This window comes from Ovis aries, chromosome 4 (assembly GCF_016772045.2).
Source record: "Ovis aries strain OAR_USU_Benz2616 breed Rambouillet chromosome 4, ARS-UI_Ramb_v3.0, whole genome shotgun sequence".
Classification (NCBI taxonomy): domain Eukaryota; kingdom Metazoa; phylum Chordata; class Mammalia; order Artiodactyla; family Bovidae; genus Ovis; species Ovis aries.
The window spans coordinates 118969540-118993806 of record NC_056057.1 but is presented as its reverse complement, the minus strand read 5'-3'; the positions used below and the strand labels follow the sequence as shown (position 1 = coordinate 118993806).

Here is a 24267-nt window from a genome sequence, read left to right as displayed (position 1 = left end):
GGTATCACAAAACAACTGCCTTTATTTGTATTCAGAATGTTAAAAGATATCAATTGTCAAGAAAAATCCATCACAGGAGATGATATACATACTCCAGTAGCAAGATATTTTAATCCCATTACAAAGAGTATATGAGCAGCTTTATACAGTCAAATCAATGCAAGCGCCTGTATGCAAAACCCGAAACTGATATTTCTATCACCAGGAGTACACAAAGTGATGAGTAAAAATTCATGAGAATTTCTAGTATACCAAATACTATAGGATCTTCTCTTTCTCAATGAATATTTTTCTTCTGTATAAAATTAATTTTTTGTTGGGGTGAGGGGTGTTAAGGAAACAAGGGAGCTCCGTTTTAGGAAATGAAACTCTAAAATAAACAGAAAAATCCTTCCTATACTGGGAATAATCCTAATTTTTCTAGAAAAATGAAAACCTGTTTTTAAACACTGAGCTCTCCTAGTGTAGCTTTCCTACACTGGCTGACAATAGGGAACAGAAAAAGACACTTCTTAGCATCAATTTTATTTGCCCTATTATCTAGCCAAAGAACCACATTTGGCACAAATACATTTAAAGACTTTTTTCCTAACGTTTAAAAGAACGGTAAACGGTAGAACGGTTAATGCTTCAGCCACTCTTGCCTCTCTGCCCATATTTAAAGGGCCAACCTGCCCATCACTAACCCTTTCCAGCCTCCTGTCCCAGGATGACATGACTACAGAACTAAGAAACGACTTAAAAAAAAAAAAGGCAACACAAACTCTTTAACAAAAGAAGTACAAATGACCCTGTGAAGAACCAAACAAGGCAAAGATCCTGAAAAGAAAGGGACGCGGGGATAAAACAAGTACAAATTATGAACACAGGCAAGTCGGACACTTCAGAACTTGTCAGTGCTTGGGTCAAGTTCAAGTGAACAGAGGCGAGATAACCGTAGCTGAGGAGCAGGGCACAGGAGGAGCAGGGGCTCTGGGGGTGCAGAGAGGGTGATCTAGAAAGTGCACCAGAGCCCATAAGCAGCTGGCTGCAGACAGCCAAGGCCGCCATTCCTAACGGTGTCTCAGAGCTGACTTCACACACTTAGAACATGCAGCTAACACTGTTATTAAGACATAATGTACGGCTCCCAGACTTATGTAATAAAGCCACAGCCCAGCTACACAGAAGCAGAAGGGACGCTCACCACACCCCGCCCCGCGACGGCACTCTCCTTCCCTAACAAGCCAGGCCCATCGCTGTCTGTGAGCAGCGAGGGGCGCCATCTTTCCCTTGTCCACCTTACCCCAGCCCGAGACTCAGATGCCTATTCCAATGTGCTCACTGTGTAACGCGGCCAATCACTCCTGCTGACAATACTTTTCATTTTTTCCCATTCCCCCGTTTTAAGACCTAAGCTTGCTCCATCTCCTTTTACCCAAGGCCAACTTCTCAGCTCTTTTTTAGAAGCCTATGCTGTACTGGTTCACACCAACAAGCAACTTAATACTATAGCCTGAGCAAAGTCCAGGGAAGAGCCTGGGCCAAAAGCTAGAAGCAGGAAACCAGAAGGGAAAGACATAGAGAACACTAAGACTCCAGGTCAATCTCTCCACAAACATCACCTGGGGATGTCACATGGCAAGACGGGCTCACTACCATTATGGTGGGCACCTTGAGAGCGTGGTGTGCTCACAGAGAAGTCATTTCAGACACATGCTCAGGCTTCCAACGGCAAGTGGCTACAAATAACAGTTTTACGAAGTAATGAAGGTAGTAACTGATTTTACTTTGACCAAGACCAGAGAACAGGTATAACTCTGTTCTTCCACCCTCCCACCCTACTCCTTAGAATACAGGACAGTACCCCAGTGGTTCTGAAAGTATGGACTTCAGAGCAACAGGAACAACACTACCTACAAACTCATCAGAAAGTCAACTTTCTTGAGCCCTACCCTAAACCTACTGAATCAGAGCAGCTGAGAGTGCATCCAGAAGTATGTGTTTTAACAAGTCTTCTGGGGGGATTCTGTTGCTCAAATTTGAGAACCACTGCTTTATTCCTTGCAGTGGGCACTGGAAAGAACTCCAGAAGAGTGTGGGCAGGGTCACCACTGGAAAAGGCTCTGTTCATAAGCAACAGCCTGCTGTGGGTCTGCAACAAGGATGACGTGCAAATGACGACGTGCAACTGACGACGTGACAGACAAGCCCCCTCGTCTCCCTGAGCGCAGAGCGGGGCAGCACAGAGGGAAACCCACACCGGAGACACGGCTGTCACGACACTAAAAGGCTCAAAAGGAAGCCAGTCTGGCCCAAAAGGAGCCCTGGCAACCTGGGAAAGGCGAGACGCCCCTGGACCACCCGGACGCCATGTTCCCAGAGCCAGCAGAACCACACGGCATGCAGGAGAGCAAGCCTAAGTCACAGACTACAAAAGGAAAACTATGTCAAAAAACAGACATTTTATTCAAGCATTTTTTAATCCAGAAGACAAGTCGTTTTATAGACTGACTTTCACAGCACCATTAACTCAGCTCTCGCCTCATTCAGACCATCCAGCTTCTGGACACCACGCCAGCAGTCTATAAAGGCAGCTGCTCTTCACCTGCTTCGCTAACCGTGACAGTGCTATAGAGGAGGTTGAAATGGGAGTGGAGAGGGTGTGAGACAGGTGAGAAACGTTACCCAGCGTTTCCGGAATGTTCCTTCTCTCTCTAGTCACATCTGAGAGCCTGATGATTGTCCCTTCTTTCCTCTCAGTTTTGAAGCGCAGCCGTCCAGATTCTTCGTCATCGTCCTCCTCTTCGTCCGACTCTTCTTTGACGTCCTTCTGCAGCTCCAAAGCCTCCATACCTCCCTGCACGGCAGACAGACAAAAGAGCAGGGGGAAGTGAGCCCATGCCTTCTGAATTAGATGCTGAACAGCAGTCAGCAGACACGTATGTGTACACACACAGAAAAGCTCTTTATAATTAAGATGTAAAAATGCAGCACAATGTCCCATTTATAAAGCCATGAGAAACATTAGACTGATGCTACGAGAAAAAACCTCTAATATTAAAAATTAACAATGTTAGAAAAAATCCAAACTCTACTCCTGGTTAATACACACAGTCTTATACACTGTAACTGCTTATACTTCTAAGAGAACAAACGTGATTTCCAAACACCCGTGCTGGCCTAGCCTCTAATTCAGATCTAAACAAAGTTCAGTATGTTAATTAAACTAACCCTAGAGTCCCTGAGCCTGATTTAGGCACAGAAGCCACCCTGTGGCTCCCATTAGATGACAGCACACTCCTTCCCACTAAAGAGGCCCCACATTTCCTGGCACTCCTGACCCCATCTACTCTGACTTTCAAAGCAGCCAAGTGCTCCAAATCCACTGTTGGGTTGCTTGGCTTCTCTGGTTCTCTCAGCCTGTACAATCTTTCCTGCATCGTTTCTCACCCCTTTCTACTTCATCCCACTGTCCAGGTTTGTGAGTTACTACCTCTGGTTCAGACTATCAACCACTATCAACCAGAAGACTATTTTTTTTCATTCACTTCACACTAAAACCAGTTTTGGGTTTGTTTGCTTTCTATTCATTTATTTATGGCTGTGCGGGGTCATCGTTGCCCTGCACAGGCCTTCTCTAGCTGTGGTGAGCAGGGGCTGTCCGTCTGCTGCAGTATACACACCCGTCCTGTTATGGAGCGTGGGCTCTACGGCACACGGGCTTCGCCACTTGCGGCTCACAGGTCCCGCAGCACAGGCTCAGCAGTTGTGGTGCCTGGGCTTAACTGACCAGCAGCAAGTGGTTTGCAATTTCTGTGCCCTGCATTGGCAGGCGGGTTCTTATTCACTGTGCCACCAGCCGAGTCCCTAAAACCAGTTTTTATCTTGTATTTCATTATATCAGGATTCCTACAAAAATTTTATTTAATCTAGTCCCAAACTAAACTAATTCATTTATCAACAATTCTTACTGTATTAACTCATGTCCCTTGTGACACTAATCACTTTCATCTCGTGTTAGGTCTCAGTGACCTACTGTTAGGTAATAAGATAGGCACCTATGCCTGCTAGATTAATCTATGCTTGTTGCAAACTTAAAAACTGCTCCTTCAGGCTCATCACTCATAATTCTTACATGTCCTTTACTCTTAACAGAAACAAAAATGAACCACTTTACCAGAAAATGTGCAAGGGAAGGAAAATGATACAATCATTTTGGGCTCTTTCCCCAACATTTTCTGTGTAAAAAATGCACACATTCGTTGCTATAAACCCTATGGTAGAGAATCAATGCCTGAAAATAAAATACTGAATATAAACTATAACTTTTAGCCTACTGATCACAAAACCACCTTTCAGTATTCTGATACTCAGTATACTGTAGAATTTTAAAGCACCAGAACGTTGGCATTTTGTTGTTTTGCTGGTTTGATGCCATCACTTCTGTCTGACTGAACATCGGAGACCACACAGGAATGGCGCGTGAGATGGGCCCAGCTACGTTTGTGCTGCACTACACTCACGCCGAGCAAAAAGTCAGCTCTTTTACAAAAGACTCTTCTCCACCTCTTAATCTCCAGAGCAGTGCTTCTCAAATTGAAGGTTTACATTCATCACTGGGAATCCTGCCAAAATGCAGATTCTGATTCTGCAGGTGGGGGTCTAACATTCTGCATTTCCAACAAGCTCCAGGTGAAGCCAACATGCAGGTCCACAGCCCACACTTTAAGCAGCAAGGCCAGAGGAGGAAAAGAAATCGTTACCAAGAAAGCAAAGATTTTATTACCGTAGTCATTTCTAATTCAACCATTAACAATAATTACAGTTCAAACACTTTACAAACAAGTTTAATGTGAAACATGACAGTACTGAAACAAATACAGTTTATTCTAAACACACTCTCCATCTAAGAAATCCAAATATAACAAAGACAAGCTGAGAACTGTTTCTCTGAAACAGATATTACAGGCTACCAGAGACAAATCGAGGAACAGTACCAGTCTACGGCCCAGCGCCACCACTGCCGGACATGCACTCAGGGAAAATGAACACTTACGCTCATGTGAACACCGGCAGGGAAACTGTTCCAGTTCTATTTTGGATGACCAAAAATAGAGACACCAGTGAATGGATACACAACTGTCGTACATCCAAACTATGGACCGCTCTTTCAGCAATAGAAGAGGAAGGAACTATACAAAAACCGGGATGGAATCACAAAGGCATCATGCCGCACGGCACAAGTCAAAAGGCACAATGAGTCACTCAAAAGGGGACACACTGCGACAATGCCACACATATGACACTCTCCAAGAGACAAAGCCGCACGGGTTACCGAGGGTTAGGAATGGAGGGAGGGCCTGACTACAAAAAGGATGGCACAAGGTCAACTCTTGGAGAGACGGAATATCCTAGGATGCAAACTTCTGGTTCACACTCAGGGTCAACTTCCACGTGAACTTCATCAAGGATTATACAAGCCCTGGGCTGAAACTGAAAAATCGCTGGCATCAGCTGCCTCAAGTATAGGTCACCTGGCAACACTGACTAAGTTAGACTCACTCTTTCAGCCACTGGTCACTACCTCTTCCTCTAAATACTAGGCTCAAAAAAAGGGCATCTTCTCTGGCCGTGGACATAGAATTAACTTACCTATCTGCCATAATGTTGACTTTCTCTGCAGAGAAATACTTATGAATGGAATATTCACAATATCCCATTCACAAGTAAAATTCCACTGAAGGGCAGTGCTGGATAACAATATAAAAATCAAGTTACCCTGATTATATTTTGTAAGAATTTAAATTGTATGTAAATATCTGACTTCATTATATAGACACTGCCAAAAATATCCAAAGGTTTGATTTTTAGCTATTTAATTATCTTAAAAACCTAAAAGATGTTATTTGTAATGCTTAACAGAGGATGCATGTGAAAATCATCATGAAAGTTCTTTATAAAACAGACAAGTCCACCAGTCTTAACATCCATCCATACATACATACATAAATAGAAACTCTAAGAGGCAGCAAGCCCCAGACTTATATATTTTGTTACATTCATTAGCTAACTCTGAAATGAACTTGTGATCTCAGTTTCTGAAAGAAACTTCAATATTCCATCCCACATCTAAGGGGGTGGGGCAGGGAACTGGGCAGCTCTCTGGAATAGAAGGCTCTGGAGACCACTGCTTCTGAGAGCTTCCCACAAGTGTTTAGTGCTTATAAAATATTTGATAGAGAATAATTCTATACTATCATATCTATATCATAAATAAAAATCGATTCTAATTCCAAGAGTTAAAACTTACAAACTGAAAAGACTAGCAGTTATTAATAAATTGTGCAAAAATTACAAGAGAAGAAAATTAGAGACCAATCTCCTTCCTGAACACAGACACAAAATTGCTTAATAAAATAAAAGTATATATTGTTCCATCACTAAGCAGTAGCCGACTGTTTGCGACCTGTGGACTCTAGCACCCCAGGCTTCTCTGTCCACATGGAATCCCACAAAAAAGGAAAATATGTCATGACCAAGTGAAGGTTTAGCCAGAAGCATACGGTTGATTTAACATTCAAAAACCAGTCAATTTAACAAATCTCCCTTCAAGAACTCCAAATATATGTACACACACTCTCCTTTCCCAGAGGTGGCGCTTACGTCCCTCTCGCTCTCCGTGGGTGAGGCCTCTCGCTCTCCGTGGGCGAGGACTAGACTTAGTAACTTGCTCCTAGAGAACAGAGTACAGACAAGACAGACAGAGCCTCACAGAACGGCAATCTTCACTGGCCAAGGCCACCTCAGCACTGGCCCACGGCTGACACTGCCGGGGAGGCCCTGCACACAGCTGCAGGACGGGATGAGGACACCTAACCTCCACGGCATTCTTTCCAAAACTCCCACCGCCCAGTCTAACTGTGAGAAGAGCACCAGGCAAGGCCAGGTTAGAGGACACTCCACGGGACACCCGGGCAGGACGCTTCTTTAGACTGTCATGGTTGTGGACCTCAAGGCAAGACCCACAAATTGCCGCGGGCCAGAGGAGACAGGACAGCAACACGGTGCCCTGGACTGGGCCCCAGAACAGAAAGAGGACATTAATGGGAAGATCTGCAAAACAGAGGCTCAGTCCGGAATATAGGTCATAGTTTCTAAAGTCAATTTAATGCACATTAAACAAACAAGGGATGACACAAGATTACCTCAATAGGAACTGAAAAAGCACTGACAAAATTCAACACTCATTTCTGATTTTAAAAAAAAAAAACAAACAAAACTCAGCAAACCAGACATAGAAAAGAACTTCTTCAATCTGACTGAAAAACCTCTGGTGGCTTATATTACTTACTTGATAAAATACTGAGTAGTTCACCCCTACCATGAACTGAACTGAACCATGAAGACTGAAGCAAAAACAAATGCCTTCAATGTTTCTATTCTACACAGTACTGGAGGTCAACAAGGCAAAGCGGATGAAATAAAAAGACAAGTGAGAACCATTAAACTGTGGTTATTAACTTTCCTGTTCTAGACTAGGAAAGACTAAACAGAACTAAGGACACTGCCCGCCTCTGAGAGGAGTCAGGACTGACCATGAAGAAACAAGGGGGGAGCTCTGAGGATAACAAGGGTAACTGGGATGTACACACGTACCAGATCCGTGAACTGTATTAACTGACTGGTCGTAACTCTTCCAGAAAAGAGAACTAAGGCAATGGAGTAGTAAGTGGCCTGCCCAATGCCAAGAATCAGTAAGCGACTGAAAGGGAAAGTCGCTCAGTCAGGCCTCTCTGTGACCCCATGGCCTACACAGTCCATGGAATTCTCCAGGCCAGAATACTGGAGTGGGCAGCCTTTCCCTTCTCCAGGGGATCTTCCCAACCCAGGAATCAAACCCACGTCTCCCTCACTGCAGGCGGATTCTTTATCAGCTGAGCCATGAGGGAAGCCTGTGGTTATTAACAGGCAACGTGATTATCAAGATGCTAGTTTCCCCCCAATTGGACTAAAAATACAATGCAATGTTCAAAAACAAGGCCAACCAGACTTTTAACAGACGCTGACAAGTCAATTACATAATTTATATACAGAATTCAGAGGACTTAGATTGACAAAACAACCCTGAAAGGGCACCACAACTGGCGGATCGCACTGCCCAATCTCACGCCACGGTGACCGAGACAGCGCAGCGCTGGTGATGGGGCACAGGGGGCTCCAGAGAGAGACTCGGACGCCACCGGCAACCGAGCCTCACACAGCACTAAGGGACTCGACGCGGAGGGGAAGCCTTTAGGCAAAAAAGGATACAAGCACTAGAGAGACAAGGGGAGAACTGAGACTCATACATGACTGGTGGCAGTATAAACGGTACAAACACAAGAAAATCATCTGGCTGTTTCTTACACCATCAAACATACTTCTACCCTGTTTCAGGAGTACCACTTCTACCTAATGCTACAGGGAAAAAAGATATATCCACAGAAAAATAAGTAAAATAAGCTCTTTTAATTATTCATGATAACAGAAAAACTGAAAACCACCCAAACATTACCTATTATCAAGAGAAAACAAACAAGGTATGTCCATCAAACGGAATGAACTGTTGACTATGGGCATAAATGACTATTTGGGTGAACCTCAAAAACCATTATGGTGGCCAAAAGAAGCTAGACAGACAGCAGAGCATCACTGCCCTGCGCGGCTGCTAAGTCCTGTCTGGCTCTTGGCGACCCCATGGGCTGCGCGCTGCACCAGGCTCCTTCGTCCTCCACTACCTCCTGACATTTGCTCACATTCACACCTGCTGAGTCGCCAATGCTAGTTCTAGACCAGGAAAGACTAAATACACAGAACTACGGACATGGCTCACCTCTGAGAGGAGTCAGCACTGACGAAAGAAACAAGGGGGGATCTTCGGGGATGAGGGTAACTTGGGTGTACACATCTATCAAATTACTGAACTGTATCAGTTAGTTCAGGTCAGTCGCTCAGTCGTGTCCGACTCTTTGCGACCCCATGCACTGCAGCACACCAGGCCTCCCTGTCCGTGAGCAACTCCCGCAGTTCACTCAGACTCAGGTCCATTGAGTCGGTGATGCCATCCAATCATCTCATCCTCTGTTGCCCCCTTCTCCTCCCTCCTTCAATCTTTCCCAGCATCAGGGTCTTTTCCAATGAGTCAGTTCTTTGCACAGGTGGCCAAAGGATTGGAGTTTCAGCTTCAGCATCAGTCCTTCCAATGAATATTCAGGACTGATCTCCTTTAGGATGGACCGGTTGGATCTCCCTGCTGTACAAGGGACTCACAAGAGTCTTCTCCAGCACCACAGTTCAAAAGCACCAAATCTTCAGTGATCAGCTTTCTAGTCCAACTCTTACATCCATACATGACCACAGGAAAAACCATAGCTTTGACTAGACAGACCTTTGTTGGCAAAGTAATGGCTCCACTTTTGAATATGCTGTCTAGGTTGGTCATAACTTTTCTTCCAAGGAGTAAGCGTCTTTTGATTTCATGGCTGCAGTCACCATCTGCAGTGATTTTGGAGCCCAAAAAACTAAAGTCTGGCACTATTTCCACTGTTTCCCCATCTATTTGCCATGAAGTAATGGGACCAGATGTCATGATCTTAGTTTTCTGAATGTTGAGCCTTAAACCAACTTTTTCACTCTCCTCTTTCACTCTCATCAAGAGGCTCTTTAGTTCTTCTTCACTTTCTGCCATAAGGGTGGTGGTGTCTGCATATCTGAGGTTATTGATATTTCTCCTGGCAATCTTGATTCCAGCTTGTGCTTCATCCAGCCCAGCGTTTCTCATGATGTACTCTGCACATAAGTTAAATAAGCAGGGTGACAATAGACAGCCTTGATGTACTCCTTTCCCAATTTGGAACCAGCCTGTTCTTCCATGTCCGGTTCTAACTGTTGCTTCCTGACCTGCATACAAATTTCTCAAGAGGCAGGTGAGGTGGTCTGGTATTCCCACCTCTTAAAGAATTTTCCACAGTTTGTTGTGGTTCACAACAGTCAAAGGCTTTGGCATAGTCAATAAAGCAGAAGTAGATATTTTTCTGGAACTCTTTTGCTTTTTCGATGATCCAACAGATGTTGGCAGTTTGATCTCTGGTTCCTCTGCCTTTTCTAAATCCAGCCTGAACATCTAGAAGTTCTCGGTTCACATACTGTTGAAGCCTGGCTTGGAGAATTTTGAGCATTACTTTACTAGCGTGTGAGATGAGTGCAATTGTGCGGTAGTTTGAGCATTCTTTGGCATTGCCTTTCTTTGGGACTGGAATGAAAACTGACCTTTTCCAGTCCTGTGGCCACTGCTGAGTTTTCCAAATTTGTTGGCTTCTGAGTGCAGCACTTTCACAGCATCATCTTTTAGGATTTAAAACAGCTCAACTGGAATTCCATCACCTCCACTAGCTTTGTTTGTAGTGATGCTTCCTAAGGCCCACTTGATTTCACATTCCAGGATGTCTGGCTCAAGGTTGGTGATCACACCATCGTGATTATCTGGGTCATGAAGATCTTTTTTGATCTTCAAGTATACACTGAACTGTATACCTCAGATGTAAATACCACTGAATGTAAATGTTACCACAATTTTTAAAGTATTTCAAATTTAAATGGTACAAAGATGTTATTTAAACTTCTCACCTGTTCCTCTATACAAGCCAAAACTATCAAATAGCAAACCTTTGTAACCACGTTTGAAGACAGAAGCATCACTGGCACTGACAAGACTGTATAATTAGAAAGGCTCAAGAGTCAGTTTCATAATTAGATCTTTCTAACTTGTTCCAAATACAGTGATTCTTTTTGTATTAACCAAGAAGGAACATTAGTTAAATAAAAGGAGTCATCGAAAATAGACTTTTCAACAGAAATTTCTTTTTAGTTCCACAATTCAGATTCTAATGTGTACTTATACATAACTGTGAGAAAGAAGTTATCTGAAAAATTGCAATACGCTTTCCACTCCATTTAAAGCAACCAGAGCATGCACACTACAACACAGGGTGGAGTGCAAAGGTTTGGTTCCCCAACCCCTACAGTTTATCCCAAGAACATGAGTCAAAAGACTAGAAAGACACCAGAACACAGGTGTACATGGCAAAATAAAACTGCTGCTCTCCCACGAGGACTATATAATTTATTTATATGACTGAAAAAGGTGGGAGGACAGCCCTCCAAAAGTGAAGCCTACCAAAAGGTCCCGAAATAATATGTAACACTCACTCCCAGCACCTACAAAAATACCACGCATACAAGTTCTCAACAATGATCTATCTGAGGGACATTCAGTGATACCAGTATGAGGAAGAAAACACCACCAAGATGTCTGTTGCCAGGACGAAGCCCAGCAGATTACCTGCCTCCAAGAAGGACGAATAAGACCTGAGAGCAAAGGGCAAGACGAAGAAGCTTCCATTAGCACAAAACCAAGCAACACACACCAGGTAAACACACCAGCAATCAAGGACAGAGCATAAGAGAAATGCGTGACTTTTTAAAAAATACTTTGAAATATTTTGTTTAAAACTATGGGACATACATCTTAGAAGAAAAAGCAAACAATATACCTCTTAAGAGACAGCATAAAAAAGATAAACTATGTAATCTGGCTGAGAGTTTACTCTCTTCTCTATAAAAATGTACATACAGAAAACCACCACTAAGATGTTTCAAGTTAGCGTTAATATCAACTAGAAATCACAGGAGGAATTAAACAACTGCACCCCAGTTCTTTGCCTTCCAAATTACCAAGGGTCAAGTTTTAACCACTCTGTATTTCCCTGTTCACAAAAGTTATCTTATTCACAGCAAAATATTTTACAGTATTTGATGTACGAAATATATAATAATCCCACCATCCAGAGGTGACCACTCTCACCATTTGTCCTGATCCTCCCAGACACGTGTTGAGACACACACACACACACACATTTATACATGCACAGCTATGGAGGACCTAGGGGAGAAACCCCACTAGCTTGCTCTTTTCGCGTCACACATCACACGTCTCTTTCCATGTCCAAGAGGGCAAGGGCATCCTTTAGGAACGTGTAGCCCCCTGGCCATCATTCATTTAACCCTGCAGAAAACAAGTGGGCCCACTTGTTTTCAAGGCTGCAGACAAACAGCTGGTACATGTGTCCTTGAGCACATCTTAGGCTAGCTCTTGGATAACTTCATTAACCTGGAATTACTGAGCCAAAGCACTTTCAGGCTTTTGATACTGTCACAAACAGTGAAGGGTCTGCAATTTTACCCTTCTTGCAGGCTAATAAGGTAAGCCTGCCACTGTTTCACATAGGCTGTGAGAAGGCACAACACTCCTAGTCACAGACGAGGACAACTGACTACTTTTAACAGCAGCAGTGTCATGTGGGGGCCAGCTCCGTGAGCCCCAGTTACCAGCAGGCTACCAGACGAAGAGAGCCAGCTGACCCTGCACAGAGGGAGCTGTGTAATGAGGGGACCTGAGTTCAGGGCACTGTCATCAGGAGCAGAAAGCAGGCCTGACCCCTGCTCCAGAGAAAGACACGTCTTTCCTTGAAAAGACCGGAACAAAGGGCAGTCTGTGCTCTGCTCCCCAAACATGCACAGACATGACAGAGTCGTGGAAGACTGTCTCCCATCTCCAAGACAGTCCTCCAACAGAATAAACCACACCTGACCAGTATTTTTATTTCTGCCAATATTAAGATAGGTTAGAATTCACAACTGCCTTAATTTTATTAAATATATTTTATACACTTAGTAATCATCTGTCTTATTTTTGTATTACCTTCTCACATTTTTTGCCCTTCTTTTTACAAGAGTGCTAGTCTGTATATACAGAACACACTGAATATGTTAACTTTACTAAATACATTAATTCTTAGTCTTATATGTCTATTCTTTCCCCATACTGCCATTTCTCTGAACTTGTTTATACTGTTTTGGGGTATTTGTGTATGATCAAATCATTCTTTTCCTTTATGGCTTAACAAGGCGTAATACCAAGAACAGTAGAGTAAAACCAAAACAACTTGGCGGGCATCTGTTCCCCATTCCCTCAGTTCAGTTCAGTCACTCAGTCGTGTCCGACTCTTTGCGACCCCATGAATCCCAGGATGCCAGGCCTCCCTGTCCATCACCAACTCCCGGAGTTCACTCAGACTCACGTCCATCGAGTCAGTGATGCCATCCAGCCATCTCATCCTCTGTCGTCCCCTTCTCCTCCTGCCCCCAGTCCCCTTCTCCTCCTGCCCCCAATCCCTCCCAGCATCAGAGTCTTTTCCAGTGAGTCAACTCTTCGAATGAGGTGGCCAAAGTACTGGAGTTTCAGCTTTAGCATCATTCCCTCCAAAGAAATCCCAGGGTTGATCTCCTTGCAGTCCAAGGGACTCTCAAGAGTCTTCTCCAACACCACAGTTCAAACGCATCAATTCTTCGGCGCTCAGCCTTCTTCACAGTCCAACTCTCACATCCATACATGACCACAGGAAAAACCATAGCCTTGACTAGACGGACCTTAGTCGGCAAAGTAATGTCCCTGCTTTTGAATATACTATCTAGGTTGGTCATAGCTTTTCTTCCAAGGAGTAAGCGTCTTTTAATTTTATGGCTGCAGTCACCATCTGCGGTGATTTTGGAGCCCCCAAAAATAAAGTCTGATACTGTTTCCACGTCTATTTCCCATGAAGTAATGGGACCGGATGCCATGATCTTTGTTTTCTGAATGTTGAGCTTTAAGCCAAATTTTTCACTTTCCTCTTTCATCAAGAGGCTTTTTAGCTCCTCTTCACTTTCTGCCATAAGGGTGGTGTCATCTGCATATCTGAGGTTACTGCTATTTCTCCCGGCAATCTTGATTCCAGCTTGTTTCTTCCAGTCCAGCGTTTCTCATGATGGACTCTGCATAGAAATTAAATAAGCAGGGTGACAATATACAGTCTTGATGTACTCCTTTTCCTGTTTGGAACCAGTCTGTTGTTCCATGTCCAGTTCTAACTGTTGCTTCCTGACCTGCATACAGATTTCTCAAGAGGCAGGTCAGGTGGTCTGCTATTCCCATCCCTTTCAGAATTTTCCACAGTTTATTGTGATCCACAGTCAAAGGCTTTGGCATAGTCAATAAAGCAGAAATATATGTTCTTCTGGAACTCTCTTGCTTTTTCCACGATCCAGCAGATGTTGGCAATTTGATCTCTGGTTTCCCTGCCTTTTCTAAAACCAGCTTGAACATCAGGGAGTTCATGGTTCACGTACTGCTGAAGTCTGGCTTGGAGAATTTTGAGCATTACTTTACTAGCATGTGAGATGAGTGCAATTGTGCGGTAGTTTGAGCATTCTTTGGCGTTGCCTTTCTTTGGGATTGGAATGAAAACTGACCTTTTCCAGTCCTGTGGCCACTGCTGAGTTTTCCAAATTTGTTGGCATATTGAATGCAGCACTTTCACAGCATCATCATCGTCCCCTGTTCCCTAGGACGTCCTTAACCATGAAACTCCCAATTTTAGCTGAACATGCTGTCACCTACTAAAACACTATACTCGCCAGCCTCCTCTGCTGTGAGGTACAGCCATGTGACTAATGCATAATTAATGAGACGTTTATGAAGTGCTGTTCGAGAACTCTGGGATGTCCCTCCAATGGTGGGCACGGGCCTGTTCAGCCTCGCTGCAATCCACTGCCTGGATGTGGACCATGGCAAGCACAGAGCCCTGGGACTGCATGGAAGTCTGGAAGAAGCCTGGGCACCTGGCTGCCTAGTGAGGCCACACCAGATCTGAAAGACTTTGGGGAATTTTTTTACGTTAGTGAGAAATAAACTTGTACTATTTGGTGAGCTTTTTGTCTCGTAGGTCAGCCTAAAGCTAGCACACTATTATTAAAACATTTTATTTGAATACATATAAAATCTAGCATTAATTAATCTCAGATCAATACTGGCATAAGGCTCAAGAAAGGGGTCTAACTTCTGTCCCAGTTATTAAGCGTTCCTAAGTATTAATATATCTGAGATATTATCATATTAATTCATACATGTCACGAGTTCATTTACTTTAAGGGCTGGGACTGATCATTAATGTTCCTCCAAAGACACCTCTCTCTCTCCCTCAATCTCTCTGTTCAGAAGACACTGAAAATGGAAGGAGCGATTACCATTTTTAAATAATAACCCACTTTTGCTTCAATGTTTTAATGAATACAGCTCAGGAACGGAAGTTTGAAACATCTAAATCTACAAGTCATGCCCTCTGCCAGCTCCAGAAGGCACTCAAGCCAAAGCGTAACGCCGATTAGAATGCTTATTATTTACCTGCTTTACAATAAAATAGTTTATATTTCCAGAGATCATCTAAAGATTAAAACCTACAAAACCTTTTCTCACTCTAAAATATACTACAAAGACAATATGTTATCACAGTAAGGAGAAGTACTACCTAGAATACTAAAAGAGTAAGTTACAGGAAAAAAAAAAAATCAATGGAATTAATTTTCCAACTACAAAGTATTACAAATTAATGAAGAGGACATGAACTGACTAACAGGCGCTAGACTCCTCAGCTTCCCTCTCAACTACTCACCCCGAATGACCCCCACAGCCACCTCCGTCAGCCCCTCACCCACTACCACCATTTAACCCCCACAGCCACCTCCGTCAGCCACCAACCCACACACCATCCTTTAATGACTTTTTAGCTCGCTCTCTCTCAGACATCTTTTGCCAAAACCACCCCTTCACAAGTCTGACCTAATCGAGGCTCATACTGGCCTTGCACTGGGCAAAGAGCACGTAGGATACGGTGCTAAGCATGACCCGCGTAAATCAGCCTCCCTGGACCTCTCGGCAGGAGTCAGTTCTCAGAACAGGGAAGCTATCAGCAGGAGAACCACTTCTTACCATTTCCTTTAGCTTTGTCTCAGTTCCTTTGGCTAAATGCATCTAAAATTGAAGAATCTGGGCAAAGCGGTCCTTCTACTGCTCTGCTACCTTTCCTCTAAGTTTCAGATATTTCAAAGAGCAAATGAGAGAGAGCACAAAAATCAAATCTAGCTTATTGGCGAAGAGCAAGGATGTGTCCTGTGTCCCAGAAAGTGTCTGTACATGTCCACACACTGTCACCCCACTGTATTAGGGGAAAGAAAGGGTAATGCTTTGTATACTGAGTTCATAAAGCACTGCTGTAAGACCTAAAGTAAATGACCTAAGCCAGTGAAATACCACTTTTCATGATCTCTTAGGGAAAAGAGAGGGGAAGTATTAAGAAAAATAACTGAGAAAAAACATTAAGAAGAAAAAAAAAATCTTAAACCAACAAATTCTAAGAGTACAGAATGGCTTTATGGCTTACACACTTGGCCCATGAGACAAGTTCTAGGGTTGGAAACAAAACTCACTGGCCTCCACCTCACAGCACACCCCAATCTGTCCCGAAAGCACAGAGTCCTCCGGACGTGCTTCACAGGCCACCTCTTCCATAAAGCCTCAACACCCCAACCCACCCTCAAGACACACGCCTAGCCAGGGAGGCCCCGGCGCAGGCCCCGGCGCCTCCCTCGGCAGGCCTTCTGCCTCTCCCTCACTAGGACGGGCGCTCGTCTTCTCTCCCCTGTTTTAGCCTGCAAGTTCCGTGAGCACCAGAACCAACTTCTCAATCATCCGCTTCTCCAACACCTAACACTGCGCCTAAATCCAGGGGAGTTTGCGGTATTTTCTGAATAACGGTCAAATTTAACTGATGCTAATTAACTTCAGATAATCCCAGTACTTCTTTCAAAGCACTAACATATACTACGCATTTCAAAAGATTCCTACCTACACCCCATAGAACACTGAAGACATTCTAACACCCAAAAGGCAGACATCTATTTGGAGACCACAGCTCACCAGAAGTCACTGTCCAAAGATTCTTGCAAGCTCAGGGATTTCGGTTTCCGCTTTCTTAACTACACTCATACTTCAAAGAGGAGATGTATTCACTTTTCACCAACATCAAAAAGATGCTCATTTTAAATATGGAAGAGAAAAAAAAAAACAGGAAACTTTTGGACTCTTTTTAAAAAGATGAACAAATACCTCTTCGGTTTCTGGATCAACCTGGGAATCAGTAATCTCATCTAATTCCTCTTCAGCAACACAGTCTTCCTGCTCTTTCATCCCTTGTTGCCCACAAGCCTGCAAGTATTCTTCATCCTAACAGCCATTAAACAGAAAATAAGTTTTTCTCTTATTGCTTTGGGGCTTTTAAGCACTTTTCACCTTCATGACTCATGCTTGGCTATATTAGCACACTTTTCTACGACAATTACCAGACTGAGCAGAAAAGCACGAAGCACAAAACTAGAATGGCACCTCCCGAGTGTTAACGAGAGCAAAGTGCAGTATGCCAACCTGGTCAATACAGGCAATGACACGGACTCTGCCTTCACCTCCGAGGACCCCGACACACAGCTCTTCTCAAAATCAACAACAAGGAGATGTAATCTTAAAAAAAAAAAAGCGTGCGTGTGCTTGCACAGAGCAGCTCAGCAGCAGTACTGGGGCTGGAATCATGCCCAACCTGAACTATTTTCTAGCCGCAGAAGACAACAAAAGTAGGGCCAATTCAGCTCAACAAGGAGCTGTGTGAAAACTGCATGTTAGGGTTGGTTTCTCCATCAGCCGTTCCTTTCAATTAGAAGGACAGTCTCAGCTTCACATGGAATATAAGGAGCATGGCAGTAGGCAGGCAGCTCTTAAAAGCACAGGGAAGGAAACAGGCAAGCTGGCTAGAAACAGCAACTGCAGGCATTACTACGTGCAACCGCTCCCCTCCAGGGGAGCTGGACTTCCCAGCGTCCCTGGCCATCAGCTGAAGTGAGCCATCAGCAGCTGCAAGGCAGGGGGAAAGCAGGCAAGCTGCGGGGCCTGCGCAGCTCACCGCTCGGGGCCCAGCAGTCTCGCCGCAAAGCACAGCAGCAGCACACACGGCGTGGACTGCCTGAGGCCCCTCAACCGTCTCTCAAGACGGCCCGTGCATACCGCAGTTGCTTCCCCAAGGAAACTGCAGCCATCCCACCCAAAGGAGCAACCATCGCTGCCCAAGACTCACTGAGAGCAGAGCTGTCAGAGTTCAGAGAGAGCCGCAAGAGGCGGGCAGCATTTTCAGCAAACACACAAGGGAGAACAGTCCACACCACGGGGCTCTCACCAGGAAACGAAAATCCGCTGTTACACAAGGTACCAATCTAAAGCCGTTTTCACAGAACACTGCTTTACAAAATCTCAATCTACGTTAACTTTAAAGGCACTAAGTAAACCCAGTTATACTCAGAAGTACAAATCACCCAACAATGTTCAAGCACCCTGCTGAACAATAAAGAATTTACATCCCTCCCTAACGTAAGAATACAAGTTTACATCAAATCTCAATTCACTCTCAAGATTAGGACAGCAAAAGTCAAAAAACTGCTTTTGAGTACAACAGGAAAGAACACTACAGTTTACTATCAACTTTTTAGGTAAGCGTCCCTGCTGGCTGTAACATTCTGCAATATTATAATTCTACTCCCAGTTACAGAATCCTCCGTCTGGCCTGCGTGAACTCAAACAGAACATACTCAGGATCAGTAGAGAGCTCAATTCCAGCTCCAGTGTATGAGTCAACATGGCCTAACCAGGACACGAATCACAGTTAAATAAACCATTTAATAAACTAAAATAACCTCTGGGACATACAGGGACACAATCGACTCATATGTCCGTTAGCCTAATAATGAATAATTAATTAATCTGTGCACCAGTGACAGCCTAAGAAAACAGGAAGAGGCCCTCACTGCAGAGCTGGAGAAGTATTTCACAGCTTAAGTGTGTTTTTCGCTCCCCATGCAAAGAAGTGGCAGTGCCCATGTCTACCACTGTGATAACTATAAGAAGAAACTGGTAATCTTAAACAGGGAAGAAAAGAAAGAGCATGATGATAAACCTGGATATCCTGAGGGTGGCTGACACTGCTCCAGAAAGATACTGACCTTCACCTCACCTTTAAACTTAATAACTCTCTATAAAAATATTTAGATACATTCAGAATTCTTAAGTAAACTTCAAGATTTTTTTAATTCTGAAAAAATTAATTTTAATGTAGAAAAGTACTGTGACTGTATTGAATTTGCACATTTTTTTCCCAATACCTGAATCTTAGGCACAAGATGTCAGATGGTTTAAGTTGGATTTTATACAATGAGGAGCCTAAATGTAACCTCAAGTTTGGAAAACAAGAGAGAGAAATTCCTCACTTGCTAGAAATCTTTACAACAAACTCTGCGTGAACACCAGAGAGGGGGGCCTCTTCCGTGACCATGTGTAGGTACTACCAAGCACTTCCCAGAAGGTGACTGTTTCGCAAAATTCTAAGCTCTAAGAAGGCATGGGCCATGCTTCATGTTTCAACAATTCTCATGGCCCCACTGCTTCCACACTGATAAAGATCTGTTGAAATGCTGAACTTACAAGGGATATGACTAACCACCTCATCTTAGGGATGAGTAATAGAAATAACACAATACTAACCCGCAGATACTTGGGCACAATTTTAAAAGATTCTGGCCTAATTTTTAAGGAGCATTTTAAACTACAGTGTCTCAGTTTAACACGGTATACGAACACACTGTAAACCAGAGATCACCAGTCCACATTACCAAAACAAACCATTACAGAGTTATCCAAAGAACAAGGACTCACAATGCCTTTTATACGATTCTGTTTACCAAAACTACACACATCTTTTCGTGCTTATGTCTACTAAACAGAAACCATTCAAAAAGAATCAAACCTTAAAAATAACTATTGAGATATGGAAACACAACTGTGTCTGGAACTAAATATTCTAAGGCTCCATGTAAACAATCTCTTTCAAAACTACACACACACACAAATTTTCTTCTCAAATGAAAAATCATTTACTCTGAATGAAAACATAAAGGCAGAATTCTTGCCCTAAATCTGCTGACCTCCACCCCATCCCCGCAGCCCCCAACATGGCACCACAGGAGCCCAATATGCTGAAAAGCTTAAGATTCCACTGCATCAATGGAGATCTCGCCCTTCCAACAGAAATTTCACTAAGTGCTTATTTCATAAACAAATCTCTCCCAATAATGAATCATTAAGACAGATGATCTTTCACTAATACCTTTCTGACTGTTCAACCTTAAAAAAAAACCTACCTACTAAAACCACCCTTCTGAAATAAAAATCAGCACCATCTCTGCTTCCTGATTACAGATAACAAATTGTGTGTGACATTTCCTAAACTAACCTCCAATCTCTTTATTCATGTTTAGACAGTTCTCAGTTAGAAAAAAGGATGAATGAGCAGGACATCAATCACTCGGGAATATTAGCACCTTAAAGATGTCTTTAGCAGGTCAATAATCTTTTCACCTTAGAAGGACTTTATCAGATCTTGTCTAAAGCCTGGATAAAAGCTCTGCATTAAGTACTTCCAACAATTGACAGTGTATCTCCACCACACAAAGCTGTTTTCTTCCTTAGGGTGCAATCCTCAAGGTCACAATTCTGTGCAGCCTTCCAGAATGACAAAGGAGCATTAGCTCCGGCCAAACAAGCTGTCAACACAAACTTTGTCATAGCTCAGATAAAGAAACTGGCAGACAGTGATAATAAGGTCTAATTTCCCTCCCTCCCAGGGGAGGGAAATAGATTTCAAATCAGTCTAGAAACCTATGCCCAGGCAGCCATGTTATCTTCAGCCATACAAAGGAGAAAGACTCACTGTGAATTCATCTAAAGGCTCATTGATCTCGATGTCTAGGACCTCGTCATTGTACAGCTGCTCCTCCTCGGGCTCCTCCACGTACTCAATGTGGTCTTCTGGGAGCTCAGCGTCGTGGCCTTCATACTGCCCTTCTTCTGGGTACTCATGAGCATACAGTTCAGACCCATCCGATTTGTGATAAACGAGTTCGTCCTCTCCTTGCTCATACTCGGATTCCTGTTCTGCAGACTGGTCGTTAGTGTCAGACATCTCAAATGATGTGACCATGTCTGACGTGGCAGTCAGACTGATCGTGACATCCTGAGTACTACAAAGGACAAAAACACACAGAAAGGCAGGCAACTGGAGTGGAGCTCAAAACTCAATCATCACGTAAGTTAACTACTATCAGAGACCAGTGAAATGCTAATCCAGTGACTGATCAATGCACACTGACTACAAGAGTGACTCTACAAGTGAAACGCATGTGCTACACACTCAGCCAGCACCAGACTCCTGCCGCACTGAGCGCCCGCTCTGTCATCACTCCAGGGGCCCAGCAGGACCATCAGACCAACTGTGAGAAACAGGTCTACCTGGCAAAGTCCAGGACTGAAAATAGACCACTTTTCATTCTATCTTTCAGAATGAGGGTGGTATCCATTTTCTAAGACATCCAAGTAAAACCAGGAGTGAAGCAAAGTGAAGTCGCTCAGTCGTGCCCGACTCTTTGCGACCCCATGGACTGTAGCCTACCAGGCTTCTCTGTCCATGGGATTGTCCAGGCAAGGATACCGGAGTGGGCTGCCATTTCCTTCTCCAAAACTAGGAGTACTACTCTATAAATAGAAATTCATATATTGCACTTTTTTTAATTGGGAGGATAACTGCTTTACCGTGCAGTGTTGGTTTCTGCCATGTAGCATGCATCCGCCCTAAGTCTACATATATCCTCCCCACCCCGATAGAATTTTAAGAGCTTTTCTAAATCTATGATGCACACTATAAACTCGTATTTTAAAAATTCAAAACATTAAAAGTCAGCATGTAAATACATTTCAATGTTTAACTAAATCAAGTTTATACTAGCCTCAAATTTTTTAAAAACTGGCTAATTTCTGAGTGAAATAAACAAAGGCAATTTTAAAACTGAAAAAAGAAATCATATTCCACCTGTTAAATCACAACAGCCAAATGTCAAACAATTAAGATCCATAATAACAACATTTAAAGGGCAAGGTTTTAGGGCTAAATCTAAGTTTGGACCCATTAAGTATACAATCCTAACAAAAAAACTCAACATTCCACATACACATAAAGATACTACATGGCTAAAAACTCCTAAAAAGTAAACTTCAAGGGCAACGTAATTCAAAAGATCAAAATCTAATAATGATACCAGAGAATGAAATTGGGAAACAAATAACTGGTAGAATAAATAATTTAATACTGTCACCCACAAAAACTACTTTATGTTAAAAACCATCCATTACACGTCTACAGCGCAATAATAAAGAGCATGGATTTGTTAATTACGTTTATACACAAGAAGTCTTTATTTTCACAAAAAATGTTTCTTCATAAAATTTTAAAAAATTATTTCACTTAACAAGAGTATAGTAAATACCTCTTCCTCTTTTTATAACAGAGCTTACTACTATAAGCTCTTAGTCAAGAGAAAGATATTCTCTACTGCCATGCACTGAATATTTGTATCCCCCACAATTCACGTGTTGAGTTCTAACACCCAGTGTGATGGTGTCTGGAGGTGCGGCCGTTGGAAGATGCCGAGTCCACAAGGGTGGAAGCTCATGAATGGGATCAGTGCCCTATAAAAGGGACCCCAGAGGGCTCCCGCACACCCACCAGCCACGTGAGCACACAGTGAGAGGGCCGGGGGCCTCACTGACACCCAACTAGGCTGGCACCTTGACCCTGGAACTGTGAGAAGGAAGTGTCTGCTGCTCACAAGCCACCAGTTTATGATATCGTGTTATGGCAGCCCAAACTGACTACATCAGTTATATCCAGATAGTCAGCCATGAAAAAGCACAGTCCAAAGGAATTTCCAAAATGACAATTTAGCCAATTGATATGCATAATTAAAAAATGTCTACAATGAAAACAAAAGCAGCAACATCAAACTGCAACCAACATTACTGAGTCAGAGGCCACTGCCCCATCCAAATAAAGGAATTCTCTAAAAGAGCAGTACAAACCTATCTGGAACTTCTGTAACCTGCACTCAACACAGTTAACAGGTTATTAAATGTAGGACCAGCAATGATGTTAAACAGTTGATCTATTTGTAGTAAAAGACATACGGCTTCCACATCAGTTATATTAATATAGTGATATAGTTTATTAATATAGGTATATTAGAATATAATCATATGGTAAAGATACAGTACATTATCATTCATATCCCACTATAATTATAAAGCAGTTACTAGAAATTTAAACAAAGAACATTTTTAATGAGATAATATTCAGTACCAGAAATTTTCGTCTTCATTATCACTCTGTAGGAGATCATCATTTAGCTCTTCATCTGACAAATCCGATTGATTCTAATTAAAGCAAGAAATCTAATTAATGCATGTCACTTCCATAAGAAAACTTGTTATAAAAGTGCAAAATTACGTTGACTGGATTATTTCTGACCTTGTTATTAAAACATTTACCATTCACAAAGTTTTCTCAGTTTGACATAACCAGTGACAGTCAAGGTTCTACATATGGCATACTAGCTAACTACCCAGACTAATTTTTAGATGCTCAGTCACGTAAATATAGAAGGAACAGGCATAAGGATCGTATTATAACTCTAACAAAGGAGAAAAAAAGGACAAGTCCTTTGGTAGTATGATATAAACAATTTTTTCTTATCATACCAAAAAAATGGTATCCTTAAGACTTGATTAAATTTAATGTAAACAAAAGAAAAAAATTGTGGAATTTTAGAAAAAAGCAGATTTTAGATAACTAGATTGCCCAACTGAAATGATAAGAGACTAAAATAAAACTCTGGTTAGTCCTGTAGATGGATACATGAAAATAAGTACAATTTGGATTCTCTCTCCTGTTCCTGACAGGTTTGTCTACTCATATTATGAGTAAGCAGAGGCAGTCTACTGAGTGTGCCAACTGGTCAAATTTCTAAAGTGACACGTTTTGTTAAGCTAAATACATACCAGTATCTTAGATTTAAGATGGGGAACTTCACACTTTCCTACCTTATTAAAATTATTTCTATGGTATATATAAATTACTACTCCTCCACAACATGCACGCAAGGGGGGAGAAAAAGACTTGATTTTCTACCTAAGGATGAAAGAAATAAACCAGCAATCTTTTCCTGCCATTTTATAGATTATAAACTTAGGCTTCTCAACCATACCTCTATTTACTCTTCCTTAAGGTAATTCTGATATAAGCCAAAAAATATCCATCTTATCTGTAGTTTTTATTAGTCTCCCACAGAACCTGTCATCCATTAACGGGATGAGCCCGGCCTGCTCTGCAC

The 24267-nt window shown here is 42.7% G+C and overlaps 1 protein-coding gene across 17 annotated transcripts in view; it reads right to left on the bottom strand.

Moving 5' to 3' along the window:
• Nucleotides 1-24267, bottom strand: part of RBM33 (RNA binding motif protein 33) — a 112453-nt gene that overhangs the window by 64739 nt on the left and 23447 nt on the right. For 13 of the 17 annotated variants that reach the window (XM_060415227.1, XM_042249067.2, XM_042249073.2 and 10 more), the window contains 4 exons: nt 23238-23311; nt 20760-21069; nt 17063-17179; nt 2668-2839 (listed from right to left, as the gene is read on the bottom strand). In XM_060415227.1, coding sequence (XP_060271210.1) covers nt 2668-2839; nt 17063-17179; nt 20760-21029 — 559 coding nt within the window. In that variant the 5' untranslated portion in view covers nt 21030-21069; nt 23238-23311. The remainder of the gene's footprint in view (nt 1-2667; nt 2840-17062; nt 17180-20759; nt 21070-23237; nt 23312-24267) is intronic. The other 4 variants (XM_060415228.1, XM_042249072.2, XM_042249077.2 and 1 more) reach the window with 1 other exon arrangement.